The 16,194-nt window shown below is 39.3% G+C and overlaps 1 protein-coding gene across 3 annotated transcripts in view; it reads left to right on the top strand.

The window, feature by feature from the left end:
• The window catches only part of RAVER2 (ribonucleoprotein, PTB binding 2), a 95,723-nt gene extending 84,362 nt beyond the window's left edge, over positions 1-11,361 (top strand). For 2 of the 3 annotated variants that reach the window (XM_033916286.1, XM_033916285.1), the window contains exons 11-15: positions 4,179-4,291; positions 6,467-6,547; positions 8,305-8,361; positions 8,529-8,627; positions 9,722-11,361. In XM_033916286.1, the coding sequence (XP_033772177.1) occupies positions 4,179-4,291; positions 6,467-6,547; positions 8,305-8,361; positions 8,529-8,627; positions 9,722-9,865 (494 nt within the window). In that variant the 3' untranslated portion in view covers positions 9,866-11,361. The remainder of the gene's footprint in view (positions 1-4,178; positions 4,292-6,466; positions 6,548-8,304; positions 8,362-8,528; positions 8,628-9,721) is intronic. The other variant, XM_033916287.1, reaches the window with a different exon arrangement.
• The last annotated feature ends 4,833 nt before the right edge of the window (positions 11,362-16,194 follow it).

Genomic DNA, 16,194 nt, shown 5'->3' with positions numbered 1-16,194 from the left:
TACCTTTTTCCTTTTGATTACATGATTCAGGCCATTGACATTAATAGAAAATATCTTAAAAGACATAATATATTTTATACTCCTTATCGTAATCTTCCTCTTCCCTTCTTCCATAACTAAGATCTAAAAAACTTCTCCCCATGGCACACATTCTTACCTCCAAATTACCCAATCCCTTATTAATCTTTTCCTTAATCATCCTAGTAATATCTTTAATACCCACCTTCTTCCCACCCCTCCCCCCCAATATAATGACTGCTTAAGGACACACATTGGACAGTAATCCCAACTTCCCCCCTCCCCCCCAGGCAACCAATATTTATTAATAACCCCTTTATCCTTTATTGAGACAAACTCACTACCTCTCCACAATATATCTAATTATATCTCTCTTCTTTTTCCATTTTAAAGTAATTAATTTCTCTATCTATTATTTAACCTTTAGTCACATAACCATATTTATTTCCTAACATTCCATTAATGCATTTTTATCATTTCACCAATCTCTAATTCATTCCCCCAACATTTTATTTCATTCAAGAAAATTCTATCATAGTCATATATTTAATAAAAAGTATCATTTTCCTATATCTTATATTATCTAATCCATCTTCTCCTATCCTCCTTTAAATATCCAACAACAAATATCCATCTCTTCATATATTTCTGTTAAAAAAAAAACAAAACTTCAATTTTATAAGTTTTTATCCTCTATTTGTATTTAAACATTTGTATTTCATTTTCAAAATAATTTTTTTTCCCCCTTTTTATATTTCCTCTTCTCCAAATTAAATCCAATCTTTTTAAAACTATATTATTACAACATCAATCTTTACATTCCTTCAGCTACCAATAAATTTTTATGTATCTTTCTTTTATATTATTCATTTTCCTTTCCTTTACTTGCATTTAAATATCATATAACTTGTCCTTTCTATCATTAGTCCATTCTGCAGTCTTTTCCTTATTGTCCTTTCATTCTTTACTTTCTCCTTTTCTGACTTATTAAATAAACTGAACTTTCATATTTATTTCTTATCTCCATCCATCCACTCTTAAAGACTTTTGACTGCCAATTGTCATTCTTTTTTTTTTTTTATAATATCCTTTTAGTCTATCAGTCCTGCTTTCTTCTTCTTCACATCTATTTATTTTCCTATTCAGTCTTCACTTTTCCTTTTGTGTTAATTTGTCCAGTCCTTTAATCCTTCTTGTTCATTCTTTACTCCAACCATCCATCTTTCAGTCTCCTAAAAGTTCAGTCTAATATCTTCACTTTAATGTCTTTCCAGTCTATCCTTCTTTCTTCTTTACATTCTTTTATTTTCTTTTTCACTTGTCCATTTTTATTTCCTGTTCTTTGTTGCATATTCTTCTTTTTCCAACAAACAAAAGTCCCATAGTTCTTTATATTTAATTTTTTGTTCAATATCCACCAATCCAGTCTTAGTATTTATCCCTTCATTTCAACACCCATTGTGCTAAAATGACATAGGTTCTGATTTTGAAAGAAAGGTCTTTAGTTTTTCCGGATCAACAAAATTCAAAGATTTATCCCCACAAGATACCCTCATTTTTGCTGGGTAATATAACCCATACTTATATCCTTTTTCCTTTAATTGAGATCTCAGATCAAGGAATTTCTTCCTAATATTTGCTGTATTTTTAGCAAAGTCTGGTAAAAAACCATTTTGGATCCTTTATAGTTTAAGTTTTTATCTTTTTTGGCAGCATTTAAAATTTCTATTGCTTGCTGGTATCTTAACATCTTGAATATTAATGGTCTTGGTCTCCCTTGATTTTCCAGACTCTTTATTGGAATCCTGTGTGCCCGTTCTATTTCCAAAGGCTGTTTGAAATCCAACTGCAATAATCTGGAATTAAATTTTCTAAAAACTGTATTGCATTTTTCCCTTCCAAATTTTCCTGTATTCCAAAAAGTTTTATATTCTTTCTTCTTCCACGGTTTTCGTAATCTTCCAGCTGACTTTTCAATTGAATTATTTCCAAACTGTCATTTTTGCATCTTTTTCCTTCACATTCTAAGCTCTCCATTTTAACTTCTAACTCTGTTGTTCTTTTATTAGCTACTTCCATTTGTCTGTGTATATTCAGGATTTCTTCCTTCAGTTCTGCCATATTACTCACAGTCTCTGTCAGCATTTGTTTGATTTGCCTCAGTTCCCCCATAACTTCAGCTTTGCTTAACTCCTCTGATACATCAGCAGGAAGCGGAACCTTATTCGGGGTAATTTGATCCTGCTTCTGCCTTTTCACAGCCCCTCCGGTTTCACTCTTACTCTGTCGGGTGCTCGCCATGCTCCCGCTGTCCTCTCCAATGTTTTCAGCCGAAAACAGTTTAAAAGGAAATCTTTATTTATTCAACGATTGCCCAGGTAAGAGGAGCGCTGAGATCACACGACCATTTTGTGTGCACGCTAAGCCACGCCCCTCAACACTTACAATTTTTGAGAAGTTCCCATACACTGATTGAACAGCCCTAAGTAAAAGAATTTCAATCAAGGTTTTTTAAGAAACAACCTGAAAGCAACCCACAGTCCCAATTGCTCTGTTGAGAGTTGAGAGCTGGTCTTTTCTTACAGCATTTTGGTTCACTCTCTGGTTCTTCTAGTCCATAAAATGAAGTGAAAATACTTTGTCCTCTCATCCATTTTTAATCTCTGTGGTGTTCTTATTTGTATCTTGTGATTGATTAAAATATGGGCCTATCCTCCTTTCTCAGCAACAGTTGCCTGGGAGAGCCTGAAATTTAGATCTCAAAACTATGCATTGTCAGACCTGATTACTACCTCAGTGGGAATCACTTGGGAAGGCCTGGTTCTATGGGATGTAGTATTGTGTCAAGAAAAAAAGGTAATAGAACACTCCCCCCCCCCCCCCCCCGGAACAAAAGCTGTTTTGGGTTGTTGTTTTTTTTTCAAACTAAGCTAATGCATTTTTTTATAAGCTTTGTAAGACAGAGTGCTCTTTGGGTTGAATATGAGCAAATAATGGCAATATCAGAATATACATAGTGAAACATAAAAACATTTTGATGAGTCTCAAGGGAAAGGTAAGAACCTAATAACTGCTATACTGGGACAGACCAAAGGTCTATCGAGCCCAGTATCCTGTTTCCAACAATGGCCAACCCAGGTTACAAGTCCCTAGCAAGATCCCAAAGAGTAAAACATATTGTATGCTGCTTATTGTAGTTACAAGTCTATCTTAATAATGGCTTATGAACTTTTCTTTTAGGAAATTATTCAAATTTTATACTTTGCTAAGCTAACTGCTTTTACCATATTCTCTGGCAATGAATTCCAGAGTTTAATTATACATTGAGTGAAGAGAGATTTTCTCTGGTTTGTTTTAAATATACTACTTAGTAGCTTCATTGCATGCCCCTCCCTAGTCCTAATATTTTTGGAAAGAGTAAACAAGTGATTCACATCTACCCATTCTATTCCATTCAGCCTTTTATAGACTTCCATGGATGGGGGTGGGGGGATAGGGAAGGAGTGACGAGGAGAAACAGAGGTGGATGGGTAACGGAAGATGACAAGGTAGTATAAATTTATAGTTTGTAATGTGATAGGACACCCATATCCTTGTTAAGAAATCCTGTCTGCTGACTATCAAAATATTTCACCATTCCAAAGGATTCTGGATTGTTTTAAAGTTATTCAGACCATAAATAAATTTATGCAGTGTCCAGGTTATGAGAATTATTCACTAACAGAAGTGCCTTTAAAACAATCCAGAAACGAATAGCAGAGGAAAAATCAATAAAGTTAAGAACTGGTTTAGATGGGATGCCCCATCTGCTACAGCTACACTACTATGTTATGGGTTTTGCCCCAGACCAACCTACGGGGTCTTTTTACTAAGGCATCCTAACGAATTAGCATGTGTTAAGTACTATGCAACCTATAGGTTTACAATGGGCTGCGTGACATTTAGCGGTCCTTAGTTCAAAGACCCCTATAATTTTATGTTTTGGGCTTTGAGTTACAGAGCAAATGGCAGCTCTTCCATCCTGTATTTAAAAAAAAATTATTAAAAATAATTACAATGTCTTCAGAATTTATGAATACTGTATTTGGTACTGGGCTGTATTTCAGTATAATGTTCATATTTGAATGTGTAAATGAAATACCTCAACTTTGCTTTGCCAGCAGTCCCCCAGACTGGTGTTATAATGGACACTGCAGTCTCTCAGGAATCCTCATTGCAGCCCATGCTGGAAAACTATTTTAACTGGTTTCAGCAATATGGAGACTACACACAGGTACAGTACCCTATAGTATTCTGTTTAGTAGTTCTTTGTATGATTTGGAAATGAAAATATTATGCAGTACACCTGATTGCGAGGAAGTGCTGACACTGAATTAACAATCCAATCATATAAAAAGTGAAGGAAGAAAAACTCAGTAAAAAAAAAAAAAAAAGCTAGCCACCTGATTTTAGTCATGTATACTAGCTATATTTCCATCATATAGGAATGGGGAAAGGGCTTGGGACTTGTATATCACCTCTTTATAGTTTTAAAACCACACTCAAAGTGGTACTTCATGCATTTTCCCTATCTGTCCCAGTGGGCTCACAGAGTACCTGGGGCAGTGGAGGATTAAGTGACTTGCTCAGGGTCACAAGGAGCAACATGGGGTTTGAACCCATAACCTCAGGAGACTGTAGCTTTAACCACTACACCATACTCTCATCCGTAGGTTAAAAAAAAATCCACTACATATCAAATTACTGTATTATATTGTATGTTCAAAAAAACAAACAAAAGGAAAAAGAACATTGTTATCTCAATATTGAGCACACAAGTCTTATGGATGAAAATTAATCAGTCCAGTGACCAGCTATTAGCACAACTTTGACTGGTGAAAAGCTTTTCAGATGATATTGAGATGATTTTGGTCTGAGCAAATGTGTTAGTGACTGTCTTTCAGGGAAAGTTGAGCAACACTAAAAACGTCTGACTGATGACGGTGTGATAAAAGAACTTGAATAGGAAGGTGTATATAAATATCTAAGAGTGAAGAAACAACTGTCGAGCAGAAATTGCTGAGAGAAAAAAATAATAAAGAATATTATAGAAGACTAAAACAGGAATAAGCTAGATATTGCAGTACTGAGGCTTGTATGGATGCTGCGGGGATGGGGCAGGGACAGTGGTCACAGGGATAGGGCGGTGACGAGGACAAATTTTTTCCCCCGTGTCATTCTCTACCTGTGTGGAGTAACAAACAGATAAAACGAATACAATGGAGGGTAAGAAAAGGAGGATACTACATTTGAAATGTGAGCATGGAAAGATAAGGCATTATCCAACAATACTCCTAGAATCTTAGTTGATGTTTTACTCGTTGTAAAACAGAGTGGATTCTGGGGGTGGTGGGGGTACTGAAAGAAAAGATCATGACTTCTGTTTTCGATAGATTGATAATTAATCTGTTTTTATCTAGTTGGCAATTTTGTCTAATTTTTCTGAAATAGATGAGTAACTGGAGGGGTTATGTGAGTCAAGCACAAGAAGAAGCTTACTATCATCGGCATAAATGAAAAAAGTAAACACGAGGGATTGTAACAGAAAGTATGGGACCAAGGACTGATCCTTGGGGGACACCTTGGTTGAAGTGACTGAACCGGAATGATAGCATAGGAACATTCGGACATATAAGAATGGAACCATTGAAGAGCTGTCCCTGTGACTTGTAAATCCTTTAGAGGGGTTAGGAGAATAGCATGGCAGCAGATGTATTGAGTAGGAGTGGGGGATGATGTCTGTAGCATGGTGGAGTCGAGGTGAGACTGTAATTTGTCTACTTTGTCAGCGAAGTAGTATGAGCGTTTCGCTGTCAAGTTCAGTGTTAGGAACTGGTTGTCTCCTTGTGATGATGAATCTTTTTTGCTAGTTTATTTTCAATAAAAATATTTTTTTTTTAAAAAAAAAAAGCTTATCCTTGGACAAGTAGGCAGCAAATTCTCACATGTGGGGTGACGCCTTTTGAAAATGATGAGATAAATAGCCGGTTTTGAAAACTTCCTAATTGCCTGTAAATGAAGACTTGCAGTGACTGGACCGAAGGAATTGGGTGTGGATATAAAAAGGGGGGTAAGCTGTGCATATGAAGGTTCATGGTAGTATAGCCCAACAAAAGCCTGGCATCTGATGACATACATATCTATTGAAAAAATGCATGATAGTTCTGTTTAAACATTTTTTTCAGATTTTTGTTTGTGTATTTATTCAGACTGGAGATGCATTATGGTGTACCATTCACTGATTTGCGTTTTATATTTTATACTAGATACCAAACTAGGCAGCTAAAATAAGTAAAACTAAACTGGATTTTTACAGTAACGTAGAGCTTGTCTATAAAAACATGTAGTGCTATAGAAATAAGTAGTATGTATTCTACAAGTGTATTAAAAGGAAATCATTACCTTCTAGGAAGCAATCAGACAATGGTATGCATATTACAGTCAGGCATACAGCACAACTGAAGCTGGAAAACAAGGTGGCGGTGCTGAGGTAAGAAGCAGAATTATGATCATTTAATAGTTCCATGTACTGGGCATCTGTATTTTATATGGGTCTTGATTTTACTTTCTACTTTGGGCTGCTTACATCTGTATCTGGAATGGTATGTAATATGGTTTATTATGTATATTCTCCAAGGACAAGCACCTTGGGTCTATTCTCACATGTGGGTGATGTCATCCATGGAACCCAGTATGGACAGATACCAAGTATACTGTCACTTTAAATTTTAAGGTTATGCCTGTGCCTTCCTGCCGGATGTCAGCTCGTGGGGCCTTCATTTCTTCTTTTTTTTGCAGAGCTGAGAAGCTGTTTTCCTTAGTGAGTCAAACTTTTTTTTTATTTTTAGTGCTAACCTGTCAATTTTTCCTTTGGGGTTTTTTTGGGTCATTTGTTTTCTTCAAGTTTCTTCTTTTCTTTCAATTTTAGTTATTTGTAAATTTTCTCAAGTTTTCATTTTTGGACCTTTAGGCCAGTTTATTCCCTCTTCTCTTGTTGCAAGCATTGAGTCCATTCTACTTAAGCTCCCCAGGTAATTGAGCCCTTTGATTTAGCGTGGGCCATTTTCCCTCTGTCCAAAGTGGCACTGAGAGGTTTCAAGAAATACTCTTAATTCAATAGGACTGTCTCTGGTACTGACCACCCAACTGGTGTATTCAGTGCCTTGGTCCTGAGCATCGGGACATTGACTGTGTTCTCTGTTATCATACACAAAAGGATGTCACGCAAGCTTCAGTTTCAAAAACTTTTCTGTTATATGTACACAGGAGTCTGTATGATAGGTGATCAATCCCAAGCGCAAACTGGCTTTGCAGATGTGTCGCTCATAGCTTTCCGTACCTCGCTCATTCCCAGAGGAGTGTAGTGCACCCTTCTTCAGTTTTTCCCCATGTAAGCAAACTATGCAGAGTGTTCTAATCTGCTGTGTTTAATTTTTCTTATTTCGAGTTTTAAGTTTAGCTTTTGAGGAATGAATGGAAACTCGCTTTGATTCGTTCCATCCCCCCCACCCGAGGCTCCAATCCCCCCCTTGAGGCCACGGCCGCTGCTCCATACCCCCCTCTCGAGTCGTTTCCCCCCCCCCCCCTCTGGTGATCTTACATGCTCCCCCGAGCACCAAAACTATATCCCTTACCCCGATTGGGCACCAGCACCAACGCACAGGACATGCCGGTGCCTGAAGATCCTCCCTCTTCTGTGCTGGGCTGGGCAGTGCATCGGCGATCCTTCCTCTTGCTTGTGCTGGGCTGGACTGGGCCTTGAGCATTTGCGCATGCTCAAGGCCTTCTGGTCTCGCTCTCTCTGAGATTCTCCTAATCTGAGAATCTCAGAGAGAGTGAGATATTCTCACAACCTTCCCACCTCTCCTAATTGGCATCTTAGCTTTGTTACTGAACTGACAGTCCTGTGAGGTGGCCTTCAAGTTTAAAAACGACTATACATTTTTTGATTGTCTGTGCCAGGATGACATTACCCACGTGAGAATATCTGCCTGCTGTCCTCTGATAACACCTGCTACAGATAAGTAACTTTATCCCAGGTCCATTTCAGTGGCCCAGAAATGCTAGACAGTTAACCTTTGAAAGGGACTTTTTGTGTAGTTGCTTTATGAAATAACAAATAGGGGGTTTTCCGGATAGCAACACCAAAAGTGCTTTTTCATTTGGATTTTTTCAGCTCTGTAATACAAATCTTACTTTGTCTTGATATTTGTAATTCTCATTTCTTTTCCCTTTTTTTAAATATAGAAAATGGGCTTGGCAGAAGTCTATCAATCACTTCCCCCTGAGGATTACTACAACCAGGTAAGAATCGCAATTCAGAATGCCACATTAAGAGGCTCATTTCCAAAGCACTTAGACTTAGAGTTCCATAGGTTACTGTGTAACTTTAAGTGCTTTAAAAATATGCCTCTCAACCTGTTTCTTTGCTTTTTAAATAATTCTGTTTCACTCTGGTTGCTTCTGTTTAGGCTTCTGCTGTTGCGTATGGAGACTTTAATAGTTATCTACATGTAATGCCTTCATATTACACTGCTGCCGAAGGAGCACAACAGAGTCATATTAACAAGGTAAGGAGAAGTAAACATTTGTTCTCTATCGCTTGGTAGACTGGTATAGTGCTTACGAATGGGTAATATGCCTCACTGCTACCAGCAGGTGGAGACTGAGCTCAAACTTGTATATCAGTATAGCATGCCCCTCTTGCTATGCAAGTTTTCCTCAGTCTCCGATAGCAGGTGGTAAGGCTTTTCAGCTCCCCTCTTAGCACTGTTGGAACTTTGTGGACTCCGGGTTCCCCTTTTTGTGCCGGATAGAGCTTGGGCAGGGTTCTATTTGGGGGATCCATCCGACCTCGGGAGTGTTAAACCCAGCGGGTCTCGTGCTGGGTCCCTCCCTCCACCTCCCCATATTTTTGTAGTGGGCCTCAGCAGGCAGCCCTCCAGCTTTGAGAGCCATGGAGTCTGTTCTGACTAAGTAAAAAGAAATAACAAAAAGTTCCTGAGGTGTGCTGGTCTAAAGGGCTTATTTCCCTTTATAACTGCTTTTTTTTTTTTTTCTGTGTTTTTTCTCAACTAACCGGCACTTTCTTTACAGCTAGGGCAGTTTTCAGCTGGGCTCTTAACACGGGTTACCAGATTTTATGCTAGTAAAATCCAGACTCATGGTCACACGTTCTGCCCCTCAAGTGCTCAAAGCCATGACAGGAGGGCATCTGCACATGCGCAGGTGTTATATGATGACATATGCATGCGCAGATGCTCTCCTGACAATGTCCCAAGCTGGAAGCTTTTCAAAAACCGGACAAAGTGCCAGGTCTTGAAAAGCCATCTGGATGCCCAGACATGTCATCTAAAAAGAGGACATTTAGAGGTAAATCTGGATGGATGTCTGATTACCCTATCTACTAACCATTAGTAAATGTTGGTCCTAATTGCCTAACAGTTACAGTATTTCCTTCTATCCTTTTGTAGGGGCACTAGGAAGAGTTGCTGGTATAGATCTCAAATGTTAGCATTGTTTGTCAGATTCTTTACATATGTTTAAATGAAACTATTTTCTTTAAGATTATAATTGTTAAAGTATCACAGGCAGTGGCATTTGATGGTCTGTGAGATTTCCAGAGCCTGTGGTCTTTGTTTCATGCTCATATGTTTTGTTTTAGAGTCCCTGGAATAATGAGAAGCGAGGATCTTCATATCTTCTGTCTTCCCCAGAAACAAACTTGGTGGACTCTGGCAACCAGAATTCTCAGGATCCTGGAGAACATTATACTGATTCCTGTTTTAAAAGGAAACGTGTTTACTGAGATGTAATCAATGTGTCCAGTTTGGAAGCCTATGTTTTTGTACTACTGTTGTTTATTTCTACCTTAGATTAAACAACACAATCTATCTTTCAATAAGACAAAAACAAATGATGTATCATAGATATGCCAAATAATAAAAGATTATAAATACACCCATCCACCCACATACAGTGGTACCTTGGTTTACGAGCATAATTTGTTCCAGAAGCATGTTCGTAACCAAAGTACTCTTATATCAAAGCAACTTTCCCCATAGGCCATAATGGCAATGCTGACAATTCGTTCCAGAACCCAAAAGGTGGCGAGGGGTGGCCCAGGGATCTGTACCTGTCGGGTGCCGGGTCTCTAGTTAATGCCTCCTCTATCTGTCAGCTGCTGAAAAACCCCTGAGCCCACACATCGCCGCTTCAGGGGGATTCCTCTTCCGTCTGCCAGCCAGCCTTCCATGCTGGGTGCCTTCTGCATGATGGAGAGCCTATGAGAGCCCACACAGCCGAGTGCCATCCCACCTACACGTTGCATATGATCACGCACAACGTCGATGTGCGTGATCATATGCAGTGTGCAGGTGGGACGGCGCTCAGATAGAGGCTCTCACAACATGCGGAAGGCACCCAGCGTGGAAGGCTGGCCGGCGGACAAAAGAGGAATCCCCCTGAAGTGGCGCTTCCTGCAGCTATAAGTGCTCATTTATCAGGGCAGTGCTCGGTTTGCGAGACAAAAGTCTGCTGAGTGTTTTGCTTGTCTTGCAAAACGCTCGCAAACCGAGGTTCCACTGTACATATATATATACACACATACAAGGGCTAATTAAAAAGTAATGAGGCTGCCTCTCTTTTTCTTTCCAAAAAGTACATGTGGCAACTGCTGGTTCCTGTGAAGTTCATACATCAGTGTTTCTGAACCTATAGTTGGACTGCTGTAGTCTTCATTGTTTTGGGTCACAGCAAGAGGAAGAACTTCATGCTTTTCATCATGGCAGCTGAGGAAGACTTGTCTGAGAGTACACCACAGGTATGTGATTAAGCTTTTTGTTAAACTTAGAGCAGTAATGAAACTTCTTGAAATGTTACAGCAAGCATACGGTGGTAAAACAATTAGCTGTGCTGTGTACTCACAGACATGTCTTTATCTGCTATAATGAAATGTATGAAGTTCTTCCTCTCGCTGTGACCCAACAATGAAGACTACAGCAGTCCAACTGCAGTTTTAGAAATATCGATGAATGAGCTTTGCAAGAACCAGCACAGTATTGCCACGTCTATTTCTTTGAAAAGTAATGAAATGCCATTGTTTTTTGTTTTTCTTTCCATCAGCCCTCATAGGTATGTATATTATAAATATAGCAAAAAAAAAAAAGACATGGAAATTTTTCTATGTATGTCTTGCTATATGTCAACAGAGAAAACCCTTTAAAATTAGCAGACCTGTGTACAAATATAATTTTGTACTTCATTTGTAAATACATAAAGCAATAAATATGGCACTTGTACTTATTACAGTATTTTCTAATTCTTAGACAAAAATTGAAAGATATCATTGAATCAAAGTTTTTTTTAAAAAAATCTGTCCTACCTTCATACATATTTTCAGTATAATGTTCTAGTTTTTAGTAAATTGTGTGGCCATTTTGTGTACAAGTTTTTGTCAATTATAACACTCTTAAAATACAAATTTGTCCTTTTCTTTGGCCCTCGGTTTTAGGAATTTGGGACAGGCTCAAGATTTAGAAAGAGAATACCAACAGTGCTTTTTTTATCACCTTAGCATGCTTTTCTGTTGATCCCAGATTAAGATTTAAGTACAGAAAAATGTTGGTAAGCAAAATTGTTTCTCCAAGGATAAAAGATTGCCACAGATGGGGGATGTTACCGATGAAGCCCAGGCTCAGATGCTACCTAGTGTTTAGAAGCTTCTTGAAATCTTTGGCAGACTTGACTGAGCAGGCCTGCCTGCTTGATTCACACAGGACTCTGTTTCTTGTTTTCCACAGCACTACACATTTATTGTCAGGTCTCTTGACACATGATTTTTGTTGTCTGATTCTATTCTGAGAGTAGCGGAACCCTTAATGTATTTTGGGTTTTTTCAATACCCCTTAATACCTTTTATAAAAAATTTTGTGAGGAATGGGAGCAGTGCTCTCCATTCTCCCTTGGTTCAATCTCTAACCCATAGCTCCTCTTAATATAGTTTATATTTTATTATTTATATTCCACCTTTGTATAAAATAGAAACATAATGGACCATCCAGTCTGCCACTCCACAACATCCATTATCTCCATTTCTCCCTAAGAGATCCCATGTGCCTGTCTCATGCCTTCTTGAACTCAGACACAGTCTTTGTCTCCACCACCTCTACTGGGAGACTATTCCACACATCTACCACCCTTCTGTAAAAAAATTATTTCCTTAGATTTCTCTTAACTTCATCCTATGCCCTCTCATTTTGGAGCTTCCTTTCAAATAAAGATTTGCCTCATGCACATTATGCCATGTAGGTATTTAAATGTCTCTTATTTCCCCTCTCCCACCTTTCCTTCAAAGTATAATATTGAGATCTTTGTCTGTCCATATAGGCCTTATGATGTAGACCCACAACCATTTTAGTAGCCTTCCTTTGAACTGACTCCATCCTATTTATATCTTTTTGAAGGTACGGTCTCTGGAGTCTTATACAAGTGCATCAGTACCTCCTTTTTCCTATTGGACATACCTCTCTCTGCACCCAAGCATCCTTCTAGCTTTTGCCCTTGCCTTTTCAACCTGTTTGGCCAATTTATGATCATCACACCCAAGTCCCGTTCCTCTTTCATGCAAAACAGTTTTACACCCCTTAAAACTTACCATTCCCTCAGGCTTTTGCAGCACAAATGTATTTTGCATTAAATCTTAGCTGCTAAATTTCAGACCATTCTTCAAATTTCAGGCCAGTCTTTCTTGAGGTTGTTCACACCATCAGGGGTATCTACTCTTGCAGATTTTAGTACCATCCGCAAAGAGGCAAATCTTACCTGATAGCCCTTCAGTAATATTGCTTACAAAAATGTTAAAAAGAAAAGGCCCAAGAACTAAACCTTGAGGCACACCACTGGTAACATCCTTTTCCTCTGAGAGATCTCTATTGACCACTACCCTCGGTTGTCTTCCACTCAACCAGTTCCTGACCCAATCTCACTTTGGGCCCATCCTGAGGGCACTCAGTTTATTTGATGTCTGTATGGAACACTATCAAAGGCTTTGCTAAAATCTAAGTACACTGCATCTAGCATACTCCCTCTATCCAATTCTCTGGTTGCCTAGTCAAATAACTTGATCAGATTTGTCTGACAAGACCTGCCTCTAGTGAATCCATGTTGCCTCAGGTCCTGTAATCCACTGAATTCCAGAAACAACATAATCTGTTTTAATTGTTTTTATTAATTTACTTACCACAGAAGTCAGACCAGCCTGTAGTTTCTTACTTCTTCCTTACTTCCACTTTTGTGGAGATGGACCACATCTCCCCTTCGGGCACAACTCCCAATTGTAGAGAAGCATTGAAAAGGTCAGCTGATGGAGCAGCCATAACAAATCCTTCATTACCCTTGGATGTACATCATCCGCCCCCACTGCTTTATCTACCGTTAGTTTCACTAGCTCCTCAATGAACACAATCCTCTGAAAATCGATCAGGGTCTACCCCTATATGTGTTTGTCTTCTGCGGTCCCACTCCTAGTGCTTCAGCTCTGAACACAGAACAGAAATATTTGTTAAGCAATTCAGCCTTATCTTTATCAGCTTCTACATATTTCTCCCCTTAGCTTTGAATCTCACAATGCCACTTTTTCCTATCGCTAATATACCTAAAAATGTCTTGTCCCTCCGTTTTACTCTGTCAGCTGTTTTCTCTTCCATTTGCATCTTTGCTTTCTTGACTACTCAACCAGCTTCTCTTAACTTTTCCAGATATTTGAGCCTGTCTTCCTTGTTCTGCGATCTTAGGTAGTTTATGAAAGCTAATCTTTTTCCTTACCTTTTCAGCTACTACTTTTGAGAACCAAAACGGCCTTCTCCTACTTATACTTACTTTCCTTATAAAAGCTCTTTTCAGTTTGCCCACTACTTTTCATACTTTTTCCAGATGTTTGACGTAATCCTCCATCTGAACAAAGTTAGAACCTTTACTTTTGAATGAGCCCTCTTTACACCTGTCTAAATATTAAACTACATAGAAACCAATACAAAAGAAGTTAGAAATATACTATAATAACTAAACCACTTCTACTTATCAAAAACAAAACAGCTAGATACAAGCATCACAAACAACTAATATAGGTGGAATCCCCCCCATGGGAGTGAGTTTCTTACAGAGCTTAGTAAGAAGTGTTTGCTGGTTTCAAATCAACTGTACACAATTATCTGTTTATGTTAAAACTGAGAAGGGGTTTCTGTCTGCCAGTTAGCTGACTGGAGGAGGATTAAATCCAATTTATGTAAGTTACATGACTGAGTGTACAGAGGGGGTGGGTAACTATATGCAAATCATGCACTGAGGGAGGAACACTCAGATACTTGGGTGAAATGTTATACATTTTAAGAGGTTCTCTAATGAATGGGAATAAAACTTTTACACTCAAATGTGGGGGATGTGAGCTGAGCAGAGGTGGATATTTACTCCTCACAAGGGAGAAGGAATGGTGGGGGTCAACAGAACCAGCATGCTAAAAGAGAGAGTCTAGACTTGGAGTAAGCACTGCAGTCATATTTGTGCATTATTCTAAGCGCCCTAGATCGGAAACTCTGTCACTGGCTAACATAGTGCACCTTTTACAGCTGGAATGCTGTGTACCGGTGTACATGTACCACATGGCACTCTTGAAGAAACAGAGCAGCAGGGAGCTCAGGGCAGAAGCCTAGCAGCCCTTTGGAGCTGGGATCAATATAAGTACCCTTTGGGAACAGCTCAGCGCAGAAGGGCCTGCGGCAGCATTGTTAGAGGCTGAGAAAAGCAGAGATAGCTCTAGAGGGAGTCCTTTTTATTGACAGTCACTAAACCCTGTTGAGGGCTGGTAACCAGTACTCCAGCAATGAGCTACCCCCGAGGGTTCATCGCAAAGGAGAGGGGAAGGCTAACAGAGATGCCAGGCCACTGGGGTATAATCAGCACCAGCAGTCCACCAAGGGAGAAGGTTCCCTGGAGACTAGCAGTAGAGGTGGAGCCCTTGGAGCTAAGAGATAACCATAAGGAGGTGGCCACAGGGCCAGGCCCAACAGCCAGAAAGGATAGAACCCACCTACCCCCTAAGAGCTTCCATGTACTGGGTGAGGGTGGATTGGAAAAGAGAGATCTAGGTACACAGCCATGCCCACCTAGTGACTAAGCTAAAAAGCTTGGGAGAAGCCTAGAACTACAGTGTTGGCAGTCAACTGAAAGAGGCTCAAAGGTTTTTGGAACTGTTGAATTTAAATTGAGACTTAAAAGCTCAAGAGACTACAAACAGGATTTGAATATCTGAATAGCATATTAATGCTGTTGAATTAATTGCACTAGTATTGGTCTAAGTGTGGAGTATTGGAGTTGTTAAACTATTCTTGACAATTTGTTTCATGATTAGGCCTACATAGTTCAAATAAATCAGTTCAATTTATTCACCAACTTTGTTCACAGAAGCTTTTTTGGATTTTTCCTGGGTGGAGAAGAGGGTAAATCCACTTGGAGGAGATAACAAGTGCTTACTTAGTGACAGACCAGTCAGGTTGGTCCCTGGAACCAGAAATGCCCAGAAGGGGGAGTCACACAGGGGCACTTACAAATGCTTAGAGAAACAGAACAACCAATCAAATGAAAAATGAGGTGGGTTTTGAAGCAGCAAAAACAAACTGCAGCGAGTAAAATGTTTTCCAAAAGCTGGCTCTCATGTGCATGGGGACCAGACCATGTTCACATTGAGCATCAGCTACCCAGCAGTGTTTACACATTTTATTCTACATCATTGCAGTCCATATGGTTCTTAACTAGTGCAGCATAGGACAACTTCGACCCCTGAGGAAGGAGGGTTTCTCTGAAACACAGACAGTGTTGGGAATCTGGTCCCATGCACATAAGAGCCATCCTTTGGGAAACATTTTACTGACTTTTACTAAAGTTCCTGCAACTTGTACATTCCTCTCTGCAACTTGTTTTTGCTTTTGATTCTATCTGTTCACTGCAGATTTGCTGGATTTTTCCTTGTTTTTGCTTTGTGAAGCAGCAAGACATCACCTTGACAACACAGGTCAATGCAGCATGAATGTGAAATGCTGGCCATTGTCTGTGTGACAGACCTTTACCAAGTCAGACAAGCCT

This window comes from Geotrypetes seraphini, chromosome 12, assembly GCF_902459505.1.
Source record: "Geotrypetes seraphini chromosome 12, aGeoSer1.1, whole genome shotgun sequence".
NCBI classification, from domain to species: Eukaryota; Metazoa; Chordata; class Amphibia; order Gymnophiona; family Dermophiidae; genus Geotrypetes; species Geotrypetes seraphini.
This window is presented reverse-complemented; position numbering and strand designations above follow the sequence as displayed.